General features: G+C 39.6%; 1 protein-coding gene across 2 annotated transcripts in view; it reads right to left on the bottom strand.

The window, feature by feature from the left end:
• The window catches only part of NDUFA9 (NADH:ubiquinone oxidoreductase subunit A9), a 53,422-nt gene that overhangs the window by 26,772 nt on the left and 9,314 nt on the right, over positions 1-17,336 (bottom strand). For both annotated transcript variants that reach the window (XM_077169760.1, XM_077169759.1), the window contains 4 exons: positions 16,498-16,668; positions 16,040-16,137; positions 2,470-2,561; positions 475-616 (listed from right to left, as the gene is read on the bottom strand). In XM_077169760.1, the coding sequence (XP_077025875.1) occupies positions 475-616; positions 2,470-2,561; positions 16,040-16,137; positions 16,498-16,668 (503 nt within the window). The remainder of the gene's footprint in view (positions 1-474; positions 617-2,469; positions 2,562-16,039; positions 16,138-16,497; positions 16,669-17,336) is intronic.

Here is a 17,336-nt window from a genome sequence, read left to right as displayed (position 1 = left end):
GTATGAATTGGACTACAACAGGGTTTCCAGGAGTACAAGAAGCCTAAACACTATGTGATAGTATTTTTCCCTGGCAAATATTTATCTCTGCTGTCCTTATCCTTCATGTGACTCCTTTAAACATGGCATAAACACTATGCCAGGGACTTTAAAAGGTGGTCCTCTGACCCTGGTAGGTATGACTCTTTTGATAAGAGTCATATCCTACCTTCTGCGATGTTTACTATATAATTCTGAAAACACATTATACTCTGATTTATCCATCTTTATAAAGCCCCTTAACATACTTCCCTGCAAATAGAAGGCACTCAACCAAAATGCCAAAACACAATACACACACATATAATTCCAGATATGAAAAATTAGAAACCCTTTTAATTCTGGAAATGTCAATGAGAAACCCCACTGAAATCACGTTTCAAAGGAACCAAGAAATTCAAGCTCTGTGAACCACTTCCTAGATCAACTTGTTACCTTATTTCTCAGATATCTAGAAGAGCTTTTTATATCAGCATTCAGATGTGAAACATGAATGAATTTTTCAATGCCCACTTCCTTGGATATGTGAGCAATTGTCTGGGGAATTTTCACAAAGACATCCTCATAATCAAAGTTTCTGGAAGAAAAAAATAAAAGAGACCCATTAAGAACACCAGAATAACTCAGGAGTTGAAAGTTTTCTATGATAAGATGGTTTTTCCAATATTGCTTGAAATTTCTAACAGTTAAAACCTTTAAGCAGCAATAATTTAACCCAAAGCCAAAATTAGTGTATGGGTATTGTTATCTTTTAAGGCTAAGTATAAGTTAGAAATCCAGCATACATAATTCAATTTCTTAAGGACAATATTCTGTGTCCTCAAGAAATCCTGAGGTTAATGCCCTTGAAATAACCTGGGTGCACTGACTGGTTGGGGAGTGTCTTGGGAAGCTGGACGTACATCTGGCCTCCAGAGCCTTAGTTTCCTCAGAGACAGAAAAAAAAAACAAACTAAAAAATCAGTCATTGATTCAATTCAACAACATTAAATGCTTACTCTGTACGAAGCATTATATTAGTCAGTATGAATAACAAAAAATTGAGTAAGACCCTCCCAATCATCAAAGAACTCATACATTTGATGAGACTATGCTAGTCTGAAAGTGTTGTGTACTCCAGAAAAGCCATGTCCTTTAATCCTGATTCAATATTGTAGGGTGGAAACCTTTTGATTACATTAACTTCATGGAGATGTGGTGCGCCCAACTGTGGATGTGCCTTTTGGTTAAATGAAGATATGACTCCACCCATTCAAGGTAGGTCTCAATTAGTTTATTGGCGTCCTTTAAAAGGGGAAACATGTTGAAGAAACCTCAGATGCAAATGCTTGGAGAACTGTTGCTTCAGAGCTGACAAAGACATAAATGTCTGGAGATCCTTTGAGTGCCAACAAAGAGATCAGATGCCTAGACATGGGCAGAGCCCAGCAGACATTGCCATGTGCCTTCCCATGAGATGCTAAGCAAGCCAGAATCCAGAGTTGTGTCCCAGAGGAACTAAGTGAAGGCCTACAGATGCTTAGAGAGGAAACCACTCACATGGAAGCAATGAAACAGGAAAAGAACCAGCAGATGCCAGTCCTATAACTTACTAGATCAGCCTTCCTTGAGCCAAGGTATCTTTCTCTGGATGCCTTAGTTTGGTCATATTTATGGCCTTAGAACTATAAACTGGTAACTTATTAAATTCCCTTTTTAAAAGCCATTCCATTTCTGGTATATTGCATTCCAGCAGCATTAGCAAACCAATACAGAGACAGACATACTTAAATGAATCTAAGTCAAATTTTAATAAATGCAATTAGAGAGATGTGAACAAAGTATCATGGGACTACAGGGTGTTCAAATCAGTATCCATGACATCTTTGATTAACAAATTTCTGGTATATTGCATTCCAGCAGCATTAGCAAACCAATACAGAGACAGACATACTTAAATGAATCTAAGTCAAATTTTAATAAATGCAATTAGAGAGATGTGAACAAAGTATCATGGGACTACACGGCGTTCAAATCAGTATCCATGACATCTTTGATTAACAATGTGGAGAACAGATCTGAAAACACTGTTCATGAAAGAAAAACCAGGGGGAATAGGCAAAATCCTACCTCCTAATCCTATCACAGGTGGATGAACCCAAGCACAGGCCCAACGCCATTCTGTCAAGGCAGTGACACCAACTACTCTAACACAATGCATACTGGCTTTCTAGGGACAGTACATTATTACACTGCGGACTCATATCAGATTTACAGCCAACTAAATTCCCTCAAGGGATCACTGGGTAGGTAAATGGTTGTCCAATCAACCCTGATTGATGGACTAATCAGCAGTGTCACCACTACAATATCAGGCACATAGAAAGTGGCCAAAGAAAGTCTGTTGAACCATAAGACAGACATTTAAAAAACTGAGAGTCAAAGACTTACCTAGTTTCCCAGTCACGCCCAACAAGATTGATGACCACATTGCTGTGCTCCACTGCTCTGCGGATAGAGTCTTTGTCTCTTCCATTCCATTCCTGTAACAGCAGCAGCCAATCAGATGAAAACAAAGAGTGGCACTTGGCACTTTTGTAGTTACCCCAGGCAATATCAAAATGGGCCCTCTGTGGTAGTCATAAGATAGTATCGTTTCATAAGGCTCTGTTGATTACAACAGAATGATTCTAAGGTTTCAACCACATTTCTGATTCAGATTCCTCTGGAGACAGAATTTAAGGTACATCTTACTCAGATAATCAAATGATAGAACTAGAAAAGATGTTGTTCATTTTTAATAGAATATATCAATTTTTGTCTTCCCATGTGCTCCATGCCCCCATGCTAAATTTGTGGAGGAATGCAGTAATCAAGTCTCCTTTCCTGAAACACAGCCAAGAAACCAAGGATCATTTGGCAAGTGAACAGCCTTTCCCTTGTTAGCAGTAAACAATTATATATTGGTGATAGGAAGAATATCTCTTAAAGATTAGCATCAAATTTGGGGAATTCATATCTATTATTTCTTAAAATATTTTATTAGAAAAGTCATAGGCTTACAAAAAAAAACATACGAAAATACAGTTCTCATGTACTCCCCCCCACACACATAGTTTTCCCTATTATTAACACTATGCATTAGTGTGATACATTTTACAATTGAGGAAACATTATTATTATAACTATATTATTAATTATAGTCCATAGTTTACACTAGTGTTCATTATTTATGTTGTCCAGTTTTATGGTTTTAAGTTTTATTCTAGTAACATATATACAACCTAAAATTTCCTTTTTAAAGCACATTCTAATACATAATTAAATAGCATTAATTGCATTCACAATGTTCTGCTACCATCATCACCATTCACTGCCAAAACTTTTCCATCACTCCAAACAGAAACTTTGTACCAATTAAGCCTAACTTCCCCTTCTTTACCCCTTCCCTGGCTTCTGTAACCAGTATTCTGACTCAATGAATTTGCTTATTCTAATTATTTTTTATCAGCAAGATCATATAATATTTGTCCTTCTGTATCTGGTATATTTCTTTTCAAGGTTCATCCACATGTTGTCACATGTACCAGAACTTCCTGTTTTACAGTTGAAAATATTCCATTGTATATGTATACTTTACATCTAGTAATCCATTGATGAAAACTTGGGTTGCTTCCACCACTTGGCAACTGTGAATAATGCTGCTGTAAACATCAGTGTGCAAATATCTATCAGAATTCCTGCTTTCAATTCATTTAGATATACAACTTGAAGTGCGATTGCTGTATCATATGGTGAGTCTATAAGAGTAGCCATTCTATTAGGTGTGAAATGGTATCTCACTGTGATTCGATATGCATTTTCCTAATGGTTAATGATGTTGAGTATCTTTTCATGTGCTTTTTGGCCATTTGTATATTTTCTTTGGAGAAATGTCTGTTCATGTCTTTTGCCCATTTTTAATTGGGTTGTGTTTTTGTTGCTGAGTCATAGGATTCCCTTATGGATTCTAGATATTAAACCCTGATCAGACAATGCGACTTACAAATATTTTCTCCCATTCTGTAAATGGTCTTTTTATTTTCATGATGAAGTCCTTTGAGGCAAAGAAGTTTTTAATTTCAATGAAGTCCCATTTATCTATTTTTATTGTTATTATAGCTCATGCTTTTGGTGTTCTAAGAAACCAATGATTAACATAAAGTTTTACGTTTTATAGTTTGGGTTATTATATTTAGGTCACTGATCCATTTTGAGTTAATTGTTGTATATGGTGTGAGGTAAGGGTTCACCCTCATCCTTTTGTAAATAAATATCCAGCTTTCCCAGCACTGTTTGAAGAGATGCTTCTTTCTCCATTGAGAGCTTGGTACCTTTGTCAAAAATAAATTGGCTGGAGGTGCAAGAGTAGTTCAGTGGTGGAATTCTCGCCTGCCATGTGGGAGACCCAGGTTAGATTCCTGGCCTATGCACTTCCTAAAACAAACAAGCAAGCAAACAAACCAGCAAAAATTCAACAAATGGTGCTGCAATAACGGGATACTCACAGAGAAAAAGAATGAAATGTGACCCCCACCATGCAGCATACAAAATAAGTAAATAAAATAAATTGGCCAAAGATATGAAGGTTTATTTCTGAATACTCAATTTGATTCCATTGGTCTATATGGGCATGTAACAGGATCATGCTGTTTTGATTATCATAGCTTTGCAATTAGTTTTTAAATTGGGAAGGGTGAGTCCTTTAACTTCATTCTTTTTCAAGAAGTTTTTGGCTATTTGGGGCCTCTTATCCTTCCATATAAATTTGGTATTTGGCTTTTCCATTTCTTCAATGAAGGCTGTTGGAATTTTTATTGGCATTGCCTGGAATCTATAAATCTCTTTGGGTAGAATTGACATCTTAACATTTAGTCTTCCAATGCATAAACATCCTTCCATTTATTTAGGTCTTTGATTTTTTTTCAGCACTGTCAGTAGTTTTCCTTGTAAGAGTCCTTTACATCCTTGATTCAATTTATTCATAGACATTTCATTCTTTTAGTTGTTATGTATCGTATAATTTTTTTTTTACCAAATTGCCTGGGTTTGAATGTTGATTGGACCAGTCAATTAACTACTATCTTGGGAAAGAAATTTAACTTTTCTATGCCCAGGTCCTCATCTGCAGAGGAGGAGTTGTAACAATAGTGTCTCCTAATAAGATTGTTATGAGGATCTATTTCCTTATTTCTTTGTAACCCGTTCCTCTTTTATAATCTTAGATCTAGTAATTTCTACTTTTAAAGACATGAAAACAAGACTCAGAAAGAAGTGACCTGCCAAAATTTCATGGTAAACCAATGGCTTATTGTAGTTTAGAATTATGCTTCTGAGCAATCTATAAATCATTCAGGACTCAAATGAGATGGATGATTCTTCTCCAGAACAGTGAATGGAGAGTAAATAAGCCCAGTCAAGGGTACAGAGTTTTCTATGTTAAAACGGACATTTAATTTTTTAAGCATTTCAATGGAAGATGAATTTCCTAGGGCCAAGTATGTGCATGAGGAAGCATGGTGGGAAGGAGTGAGAGATAGGGAGGGAGAAAGAAAAAAGCGTGGGAGAGAAAAAGAGAGAGAATGCATTAAAATGTCTGCACAATCTAGGAAAGAGGAAAAAGGCTAGAGAAATTAGATGCACAAATAGATAAAGCCCTCAGCAGATGGAACCAATTAGGACTGATGATGGAGAAGAGGGTACAAGACAGTGCAGTACAGTGGTTTGGGAGTCAGACAGACAGGAATACAACTTCCAGTTTATCCTTTACTAACTATGTACATATAATCTCCAAGTGTATTAGTTAGGGTTCTCTAGAGAAATAGAATCAACAGGGAACACTTGCAAATATAAAATTTATGAAAGTGTCTCACATGACCGCAGGAATGCGGAGTCCAAAACCCACAGAGCAAGCTGTGAAGTCGATGACTCTGATGGATGGTCTGGATGAATTCCACAGGAGAGGCTCACCAGTGGAAGTAGGAATGAGACCTGTCTCCTCTGAGTCCTCCTTAAAAGGCTTCCCGTGATTAGATTTAGCATCACTAATTGTAGAAGACACTCTCCTTTAGCTGATTACAAATGGAATCAGCTGTGGATGTAGCTGACGTGATCATGACCATATCCTATGAAATGTCCTCATTGCAACAGACAGGTCAGCACTTGCCCAATCAGATAAACAGTTACCACAACTTGGCCAAGTTGACACATGTCCCTAACCATGACAGTCCACCCCTTGTCAACTTGGCACCTATATATATATCAACTTAAACCATACTTAATTTCCAAATGAAAACAAATAAGCACACTTTTTTTCTTTTACCTGACAATACTCAACTGTCCTGCATATAACTGGAAACACATTAAATCTCTCCAGAATAGGGTACAAATCCTTGGGCAACATTCATTCTTAAACTTGATTATCTTACAACTTAAATAGTATAACATGAACAAAGCAGCATTATAGTCCTCGTTTCTGTAATTGATCATGTGGTTGAAGTTCACATTGATCGCTACCTTCTTCCACTACCCATTCCATGTTCCCTTTACCCTCAGCAAGCACTTCAACTGGCCATGGTTCTTTGCCTGGTGGGGTGACCCAAACCTTCATTCCTGAAGTTTCAGAGCCATTAGTAGTCCTGCCTGGATTGTGTTGTTGCAGTTTTTCATTGATTTTAATCACAGGGTATGGTAGTACTAATAGACACCCTAGGGGATCTCCTATATTCCAAGAAAACTCTTCTTCACCTCCATTATGTAGTTGCAGTCCTACTTCCTTCTGATAGTCAGGGTCAATTACCCCCAGACAATAATGTAATCCCCTTCTTGGCTTGTTGATTCAGAGGTATAAGTAGCCCAAAGTGACCAGGTGGCAATCTTAACTCTCAGTTCAGTGGTATCATTGTTGTTTCTCCTGGAGGAAGCACACCCCGTTTTGGAACAAAAACCTGTAGACCAGCAGAACTCAGGGTAGCAGGGACAGGAAGCAAAAATTTTCCTAGTGGATCACTAGGGGTAATAGTGAGTGGTACCACACCCATTTCCACCCCTTGGTTCCTGGACCCATAGATCCTAGCTATGGGAGAAACAGCACCATACAGTGGATGCTGATTCAGAGCATACACAGCTTCCTGGAGAACATTACCCTAGCCTTTCAAGTTTTTGCCACCTAGTTGGCACCGTAATTGAGTTTTCAAAAGGCCATTCCACCATTCTATCAATCCAGCTGCTTCTGGATGATGGGGAACATGGTAAGACCAGAGAATTCCATGAGCATGCGCCCATTCCGGCACTTCATTTGCTGTGAAGTGTGTTCCTTGATCCAAAGCAATGCTATGTGGAATACCATGACGATGGATAAGGCATTCTGTAAGCCCAAGGATGGTCATTTTGGCAGAAGCATTGCATGCAGGGAAAGCAAACCCATATCCAGATTATGTGTCTATTCCAGTTAGAACAAATCACTGCCCCTTCCATGAAGGAAGTGGTCCAATGTAATCAACCTGCCACCATGCAGCTGGCTGGTCACCTCGGGGAATGGTGCCATATTAGGGGCTGAGTGTGGGTCTCTGCTGCTGGCAGATTGGGCACTCGGCAGGTCAGCCTTGGTGAGTAGAAGTCCATGTTGCTGAGCCCATGCATAACCTCCGTCCCTACCACCATAACCACTTTGTTCATGAGCCCATTGGGCAATGACAGGAGTTGCTGGGGAAAGAGGCTGACTGGTATCCACAGAACGGGTCATCTTATCCACTTGATTATTAAAATCTTCCTCTGCTGAAGTCACCCTCTGGTGTGCATTCACATGGGATACAAATATCTTCATGTTTTTAGCCCACTCAAAAAGGTCTACCAACATACTTCTTCCCCAGACCTCTCTGTCACCAATTTTCCAATTATGGTCTTCCCAAGTCCCTGACCATTCAGCCAAACCATTAGCAACAGCCCATGAGTCAGTATACAAACGCACCTCTGGCCGGTTTTCCTTACAAGCAAAATGAACCATACGGGTGCACTGCTCGAAGTTCTGCCCACTGGGAGGATTTCCCCTCACCACTGTCCTTCAGGGACACCCCAGAAAGGGGTTGTAATGCTGCAGCTGTCCACTTTCAGGTGGTACCTGCATATCGTGCTGAACCATCTGTAAACCAGGCCCGAGTTTTCTCTTCCTCAGTCAATTCACTGTAAGGAACTCCCCAAGAGGCCATAGCTCTGGTCTGGGAAAGAGAAGGTAATGTGGCAGGAGTGGAGACCATGGGCATTTGTGCCACTTCTTCATGTAACTTACTTGTGCCTTCAGGACCTGCTCTGGCTCTATCTCGTATTTCCATTTTACAACAGAGTGCTGTTGTGCACGCCCAACTTTATGGCTTGGTGGGTCACCTCGGGGAATGGTGCCATATTAGGGGCTGAGTGTGGGTCTCTGCTGCTGGCAGATTGGGCACTCGGCAGGTCAGCCTTGGTGATAGGCTCATGATAGGCAACTCAGCTCATGATAGGCAACTCAGGTCTCATGGTAACTTGGTGGCCCATGGTTAAGCGTTCAGTCTCTACTAAGACCCAGTAGCAGGCCAAAAGCAGTTTCTCAAAAGGAGAGTAGTTATCTGCAGCAGATGGTAAGGCTTTGCTACAAAATCCTAGGGGTCTGCATTGTGATTCTCCTATAGGGGCCTGCCAAAGGCTCCAGACAGCATCTCTATTTGCCACTGACACTTCCAGCACCATTGAATCTGCTGGATCATACGGCCCAAGTGGCAGAGCAACTTCTACAGCAGCCTGGATCTGTCACAGAGCCTCCTCTTGTTCAGGTCCCCACTCAAAATTAGCAGCTTTTCTAGTCACTCGATAAATGGGCCAGAGTAGCACACCCAAATTAGGAATATGTTGTCACCAAAATCCAAAAAGACCAACTAGGTGCTGTGCCTCTTTTTTGGTTGTGGGAGGGGCCAGATGCAGCAACTTATCCTTCACCTTAGAAGGGATATCTCAACATGCCGCACACCACTGGACACCTAGAAATTTTACTGAGGTGGAAGGCCCCTGTATTTTTGTTGGATTTATCTCCCATCCTCTGACAAGCAAATGCCTTACCAGTAAATCTAGAGTAGTTGCTACTTCTTGCTCACTAGGTCCAATCAACATGATATCATCAATATAATGGACGAGTGTGATGTCTTGTGGGAGGCAGAAATGATTAAGGTCTCTGCGAACAAGATTATGACATAGGGAGAATGATAGAGGGAGGAGAGCTGGGGACATAAATGAAATCAGAAAGAAAGACAGATGTTAAAGATCGAGATGGTATAATCTAGGAATGCCTAGAGTGTATAATAATAGTGAAATGTACAATGTACAAATTTTTAAAATGTTTTTGCATGAGGAAGAACAAAGGAATGTCATTAGTGCAGGGTGCTGAAAATAGATGATAATTAATACTTTAAAATGTCACCTTATGTATGAGAGTAAAGCAAAAAATGTTTGTTACAAAATTTATATTTTGACTAGAGCATTTCCTAACATAACTCATGTAGATAGTTTGATTGAATGTCATAAGTACTTGGAATCTCAGGTAGCACATGAGATTTTGTTGGTTTGTCCAGAGTGATGTCCCGACGAATCCCAGAATGATTTGATCAGTGACTGGAAAAGTATTTGCAGGTCCCCTTCGGGGAATGGTGAGAGTGGGGAGAAATTCAACTTCCCCAAGTTGAATTCTTGATATTCTCACAAGCAGTGTGGACAACCAAAGCTATAGGCTGAGCCCCGAGTCTTGGGGTTTGTTCACATGAAACTTAACCCCACAAAGGATAGGTCAAGTCTACTTAAAATTTAGGCCTAAGAGTCACCCCCAAGAGAGCCTCTTTTGTTACTCAGACGTGGCCTCTCTCTCCAGCCAACATGACAAGCAGCCTCACCACCCTCCCCCTCTCTGCGTGGGACATGACTCCCAGGGGTGTAGACCTTCCTGGCAACGTGGGATGGGGATCCTGGAATGAGCTGAGACTCAGCATCAAAGGACTGAGAAAAACCCTAGAATGAGCTGAGAATTAACATCAAGGGATTGAGAGAACCTTCTCGACCAAAAGAGGGAAGAGTAAAATGAGACAAAGTGTCAACAGCTGAGAGATTCCAAACAGAGTCAAGAGGTTATCCTGGAGGTTATTCTTACACATTAAGTAGATATCACCTTGTTATTCAAGATGTAGCGGAGAGGCTGGAGGGAACTGCCTCAAAATGTAGTGCTGTGTTCCAATAGCCATGTTTCTTGATGATCATTGAACAATGATATAGCTTTCACAATGAGACTCTGTGAATGTGAAAACCTTATGTCTGATGCTCCTTTTAGCTACTCTATCAACAGAAGAGTAGAACATATGGAATAAAAATAAATAATAGGGGGAACAAATGTTAAAATAAATTCAGTTTGAAATGCTAGTGGTATATGAAAGCGAGGGGTAAGGGGTATGGTATGCATAATCTTTTTTTCTCTATTATCATTTTATTTCTTTTTCTGTTGTCTTTTTATTTCTTTTTCTAAATCGATGCAAATGTACTAAGAAATGATGAATATGCAACTATGTGATAATATTAAGAATTACTGATTGTTTATGTAGAATGGAATGATCTTAATGTTTTGTTTGTTAATTTTTTTAATTAATAAAAAAAGTTTAAAAAAAAAAAGGTTATGACATAGGGCTGGAGAGTTGATATACCCCTGAGGTAGGACAGTGAAAGTATATTGCTGACCTTGCCAGCTGAAAGCAAACTGTTTCTGGTGGTCCTTACTAATAGCTATTGAGAAAAAAAGCATTTGCCAGATCAATAGCTGCATACCAGGTACCAGGGGATGGACCGATTTGCTCAAGCAATGATACCACATCTGGAACAGCAGCTGCAATTGGAGTTACCATCTGGTTGAGTTTATGATAATCCACTGTCATTCTCCAAGACCCATCTGTTTTCTGCACAGGCCAAATAGGAGAGTTGAATGGGGATGTGGCGGGAATCACCACCCCTGCATCTTTCAAGTCCTTAAGAGTGGCAGTAATCTCTGCAATCCCTCCAGGAATACGGTATTGCTTCTGATTTACTATTTTGCTTGGTGGGGCAGTTCTAGCAGCTTCCACTTGGCCTTTCCCACCATAATAGCCCTCATTGCACGAGTTAGAGAACCAACATGGGGATTCTGCCAGTTGCTCAGTATGTCTATGTCAATTATACATTCTGAAACTGGGGAAATAACTACAGGATGGGTCCGGAGGCCCACTGGACCCACTGTGAGACGGACCTGAGCTAAAACTCCATTGATCACCTGGCCTCCACAAGCCCCCACTCTGACTGGTGGTCCAGAGTGACGTGTTGGGTCCCCTGGAATTAATGTCACTTCTGAATCAGTGTCTAAGAATCCCCAAAATATCTGATCATTTCTTTTTCCCCAATGCACAGTTACCCTGGTAAAAGGCCATTGGTCTCCTTGGGGAAGACTTGGAGGAAGATTAACAGTATAAATTTGTGGCAGTGTAACAGGTTTCTCCCCCAAAGGGACCTGGCCTCCCCTTCATTCAAGGGGCTCTGGATCTGTAAACTGTTTCAAGTCTGGAAATTAATTAAGGGACCATGACTCTGTGTGTTTGTAGTTCAGGTTAGACTTCTGTTCACTTGAGCTAGAACTCTTTTGTTTATACAGCTCCAACAAGAATTTAGTAGACTGCCCTTCTATTGTATTTCTAGGTACCCCATGATTTACTAGCCAATGCCACAAATCTCTGTGTGTCATATAATTTTGATGCCTCCTTTGAATTTGCTGTCTATTATAATAGCCACGTCTACCCTGTCTTTGGTGATTAAGTGCTGCCACCTGGCTTCTGCCAACTCGGGATCCTGTCATCCCCATTGTGTTTAAGGATTCCAGCTCAGTTACCACAGTAATATCTGACCTACAGAGAAGTGCAACCACAGAGTTCTTTAGGGATGATGGTGCTAGTCTCACAAATTTATTTCTCACTGTTCTGGTAAAATATGCATCCTCTGGACATTTCTGGGGTGTAAGAGCAGGCTTTGCATGATAAATCCACTCTAACATTCCAATCTCTCTAAGCCTCTGGATCCCCTCATCTACATTATACCAGGGCAGTTCTGGCATTTCAACCTCAGGTAATGTTGGCTACCTTTTGATCCATGTTTCAACCAACCACCCAAACAAGCTGTTAACACCTTTTCTAACTGCTCGAGCTATAACATTGAATGCAGAATCTCTGCTTAGTGGGCCCATATCAATAAATTCAGCCTGATCCAGCCTTATATTCCTCCCACCATTATCCCACACTCTTAAAATCCGTTGCCACACATATTCCCCTGATTTCTATCTATATAAATTGGAAAACTCACACAGTTCTTTTGGAGTATAACGTACCTCCTCATGTGTGATACTTTGTACCTCACCTTTAGGGGCCTGTTGGGACTTTAGTCTAGTTATAGGTTTGGAAGAAATGAGGGATGGTGGGGGTGAGTCATGAAAAGAATTAGAAATATCTTCCAAGCCATTTGCTTCAGGGCCTTCATTTGCAGTTTCATCTGGTGAAACAGGATTAATAACTCTAGGGCTAATCCCTTCAGGAGGAGGCTGAGTGGCCAATTTCTCAAGGCAGGCTAGAGGTGGGGCGACTATGTCCACAGGGCAAACTATTAACAGGGTTATCTAGAGAAGACTTAGCACTACCTAGGGTTTCAACCTTACCACCAACATCAACATCAATTCATATGTCGCCATCCCATTTTTCAGGGTCTCACTCCTTTCCAATCAATGCCCTCACTTTAACAGCAGACACCATGCAAGATTGAGATTTCAGTTTACATTGTAAAGTTGCTACTCTAACAATAAGATTCTGAGTCTGATTTTCAGAGATCTCAAGTCTACGGCTACAGGAAATAAGATTTTCCTTCAGGATACTCACAGAAACGTCCACATCTTTCAGACGGTGCTTAAGCTTCTTGTTTGAAGTCTTAAGCCCATCCCTTTTACCCCTTAATGTAGCCAGTGTATCTAACAACAACCAACCAACACCTCTATAACTCTTATTTCTACAAAACTCAGTAAAGGTGTCAAAAACATTATCCCACAGAGTCTGGCTTCGTACAAGTGAAGCATTAGGAGAATCGAATGATGATATTTTGACTATCTCCTTTGCCAACTCACTCCATGGATTGGGACTGTCATTCTGATTACGGGAATCAGAGTCCTTAGTGTGTCTGAGTCCAGTCAGAGTAGAAAACCATTCATAAAAACCCATTTTTAAGATTCTGTTTCTTAAGAACCACTCCTGGTACAAAGATGTATTAGTTAGGGTTCTCTAGAGAAACAGAATCAACAGGGAACACTTGCAAATATATAATTTATGAAAGTGTCTCATGTGACCGCAGGAACGCGCAGTCCAAAATCCACAGGACAGGCTGCGAAGCCGATGACTCCGATGGATGGTCTGGATAAACTCCACAGGAGAGGCTCACCAGCCGAACCAGGAATGAAACCTGTCTCCTCTGAGTCCTCCTTAAAACGCTTTCCGTGATTAGATTTAGCATCACTAATTGCAGAAGAGACTTCCCTTTAGCTGATTACAAATGGAATCAGCTGTGGATGTAGCTGACGTGATCATGACCATATTCTATGAAATGTCCTCATTGCAACAGACAGGCCAGCACTTGCCCAATCAGATAAACAGGTACCACAACTTGGCCAAGTTGACACATGTCCCTAACCATGACACCAAGTCTCATGCAAAATTAGAAAAATTTTGCTGTGAGGATTGAGATATACCTAAAATCTGTAGCATAGTGACAGAGAGAAAAAACTCAACAACAACAAAAAAAGCAGCTCTATACATAAAAAAGCTAAAAAAAACCAGCTTTTTTTTTTTTTAAAGAAAATATGCCAAGGATGGGAGAAGAAGAAGAATCCAAGGCGACTCAGAGTGGAAAAGGCTGACACATAAGCACACAAATAGCCCAATAGTAATGCCTGGAGAGGAAGAATTTAAAGGAATCCAAATCCCTAGGGATAAGGCCTGGATAGCACAGTCAGTTTACTAAACCAAGTGGCTGCTCAGAAATCAGTTTCAAACAGAGACTAAAGTGGAAAACCAGCATTCCACACTGCAAATGGTTCATCCTTCTCAAATAAATGATAATGACTTCCCTGTTATGCCCTCCCTGTACTTCCCCCTTCATAATGTTTTTTATACTTATGTTTTGTATCTGTATTCTCTGTTAAGATGTGAACTCCCTGTGATCTTGCTCATCGAGACATCCTCAGAACCTGGCATTATAGGTACATAGCAGACACTCAACAAATATCTGCGGAAAGAATGGAATAAATATCACATGGCTCAAAAAAAAAAAAAAACGAAACAACTAAAAAGAACAAAAAAAAATCACATGGCTCAATTCCAGTGATTCCATACTCGCAAGCTAGAAAAAGTTTTCTCTTAATGATTTGTAAAATACTTTAATTTGGAAGAATTAACAAGGTGACTGATAAACTTAAGCCACAAAAGACTTAGAAAAAAGCTAAGCATTTATAACTGCAATACCAAGAAGATAAATTTGAGAATGAGATGATGGAAAAGAAAAATATCTTAGAAACAAGGAATTTCCAAGATAAGTATTATGCTTTGCTTATGAAAAGGCAATAAGGAATAAATGAAATTGCCATTAAAGATAAGTCAAAAAGTAAATGTAGTACAAATAATCTGTACAGAAATAGTATCAGAGGTATTAAGGATATGTATAAAACATTTTTCAAAAGGAGAAAGTGTACGAATGGAATAGCTTGGTTCCATACAAAATGTTAAAAGTAGGAAAAGCTTGCTAAAAGAACTGTGGACCCAAGCATCAAGGACCAGAGTGAGGTTTCTCAAAAGGATCACTGTAGATATTATGGGCAGCACAACTCTTGGCCAGAAGGGACTGTCTTATGCACTGTAGGATATCAGCACACTTACCCCATGCCTAAGAAACCAGTATGCCTCTCCAATCACTGTGGCAACTAAGGTCCCATGCATTTTTAATCACTCCCTTAAAGAACTAGTATACATCCCTCTTCTCTCCCACCATACCCTCCCTGTCTCGGCCCTTTAGGAACTACTGGCCTAAAAAAAGAGCCTGCAGATTAGAGAATACAGGGAATGCTCAGAAAGAACTGCTCTAGGTTAAGTCTATGCCAAGCAAACCAAGCTATAAAATACTTTGTGATTTTCTGCCTATAACAGTGCTTTCCAATGGAAATAATGTGAGGTACATATGTAATTCTAAATTTTCTAGCAGCCATTAAAAAAAAAAAAAAAGAAACAGGTGAAATTCATTTTAATATATTTAACCCAATATATCCAAATATTATTTCAACATGTAATAAATGTAAAAATTATTACTCATATATCACACATTATTTTCTTCAAACCAAGTCTTTGAAATCCAGACTATATTTTATAGTTTATAGCATATTTCTTTTCAGACTAGCCACATTTCAAGTGTCCAAAAGCCACATGTGTCTAATGGCTGCTACACTAGACAGCACAGGTCCAGAGCAGGAGTTGGCAACTCAAGATCCACTGGCCAAATCTGGCTTGCAGCTTAACTTTCTAACTAAAGTTTTACTGGAACACAGCCACACTCATTCATTACTGTATTTGTCCATGGCTGCTTTAAGACTACCACGGCAGAACTGGGTAATTAGGACAGACTCTATGACCCACAAAGCATAAAATATTTACTGTCTGACCCTTTTAGAAAAATAGTGCTGACCACTGGTCTAGAATTTGCCAAAGCATGATATGCAGGAATCTAGCTGAAGGAATGTCATGTGGAGGGAGGATGTCCTTGATCCATTATGGGGTGATATTAATGAGTCATTACAGTGCCTCAGGCTTCTAAAAATGCCCTTGGTAGTTTAGATTTGTCAACTCCAACAATCAGTCAAAAAGGTTCTTACCAGGAAGATAATCTGGCCCAGATCACCCATGGGACGAAGGTGCATGATGTCATATGTGTCACACCGATGAGGTATGATCACCTGTGACCCCATACGTCCTAAAAAATGATGGATTGAAATAAGGATCAATAGCATATAATATGGACACATTATAACACAGTAATTTGGCAAATATTTAAATTGTAGTGTGATGTGTGTGAATTTATTACATTTAACAAAAAGCATATTTTGCCATGCTAAAGATACCAGAACTTCTCAGAGTCCCCTATTCTTGTCTTAACATTCTACATCGGAAGCATGGGTATGCTCTTATTGCTACAACTAGAAAAAATTACATAAATCCAAAATAGAAGCAATTGATAACACTGTTAAATAGAAGAGCAACAGCTGATAACCTCTCATCAGGAAATCCTAACAAATGGCAAGGGAGCATAGTGAACTCAAGCAACTTTACTTACCAAGATGGTTGACAACATATCGGCCCAGGAATCCCGTTGCTCCAAACACAGTGGCCACAATCCCACTGACTGAGCTACGCCCACCTTTTCCATGAGGTATGACAGCATGATGAAGCTGGCGCTGGGGTGGGCCATAAAATGCAGAGGTGGCTAGTGCTGTAATGCCAGAACCTTAAACAGAACACAAAGTATACAGAATTGACAAACGTTTATAGAAGAGTGACTAGGAATACAAATAATTTTTTCCTAGAAACTTGTAACAGCATTTTGCCACCAATACGTCATTAATTTGTTAATTGCCAACAGCAGTAAGAAACACAAACTACTTCAAAAACGAATCCACAGAACATGAGGAAATACACAAAAATTGGAAAGTAAAGTCTCTGCCTTCTATAATATAATTTACCTAGTTAGAATAATCACATTAAAAAAAAACAGACACACATAGTTACAAATGAAAAGAGTATAAATCTCTACAGTCAAGGAGCTGAGAGAACGCAAAGCCAAGACAGCAATAAGTCAGATGGATCTAATTATGAGGAAGGATTCTTCCTGGATAAAGTGTTTAAAGAAAAATTTTTAAAGAGGAATAACAGAAAGAATAAAAAATATAACACATATAACAATGTAGAAGTGGGAATGAATAAGCCCAGTGTAGGGAACAGCAAAAGACTTACCTGGAACAGACTCTGAAACTGGTGACTAATGAAAAGTAAAGTTGATTAGACAGAGGATTGTTTGCAGAGAACATTTTAAAAAGGAAGAAAGAAAGAAAGCACAGTTCAGCCTTACTAGAAAAGAAAGCTACTGAAAATTATCAAAAAAATAATAAAAGGAGT

This window comes from Tamandua tetradactyla, chromosome 7, assembly GCF_023851605.1.
Source record: "Tamandua tetradactyla isolate mTamTet1 chromosome 7, mTamTet1.pri, whole genome shotgun sequence".
NCBI classification, from domain to species: Eukaryota; Metazoa; Chordata; class Mammalia; order Pilosa; family Myrmecophagidae; genus Tamandua; species Tamandua tetradactyla.
Note: the sequence above shows the minus strand (reverse complement) of the source record. Positions and strands in the feature narration are given on the sequence as shown.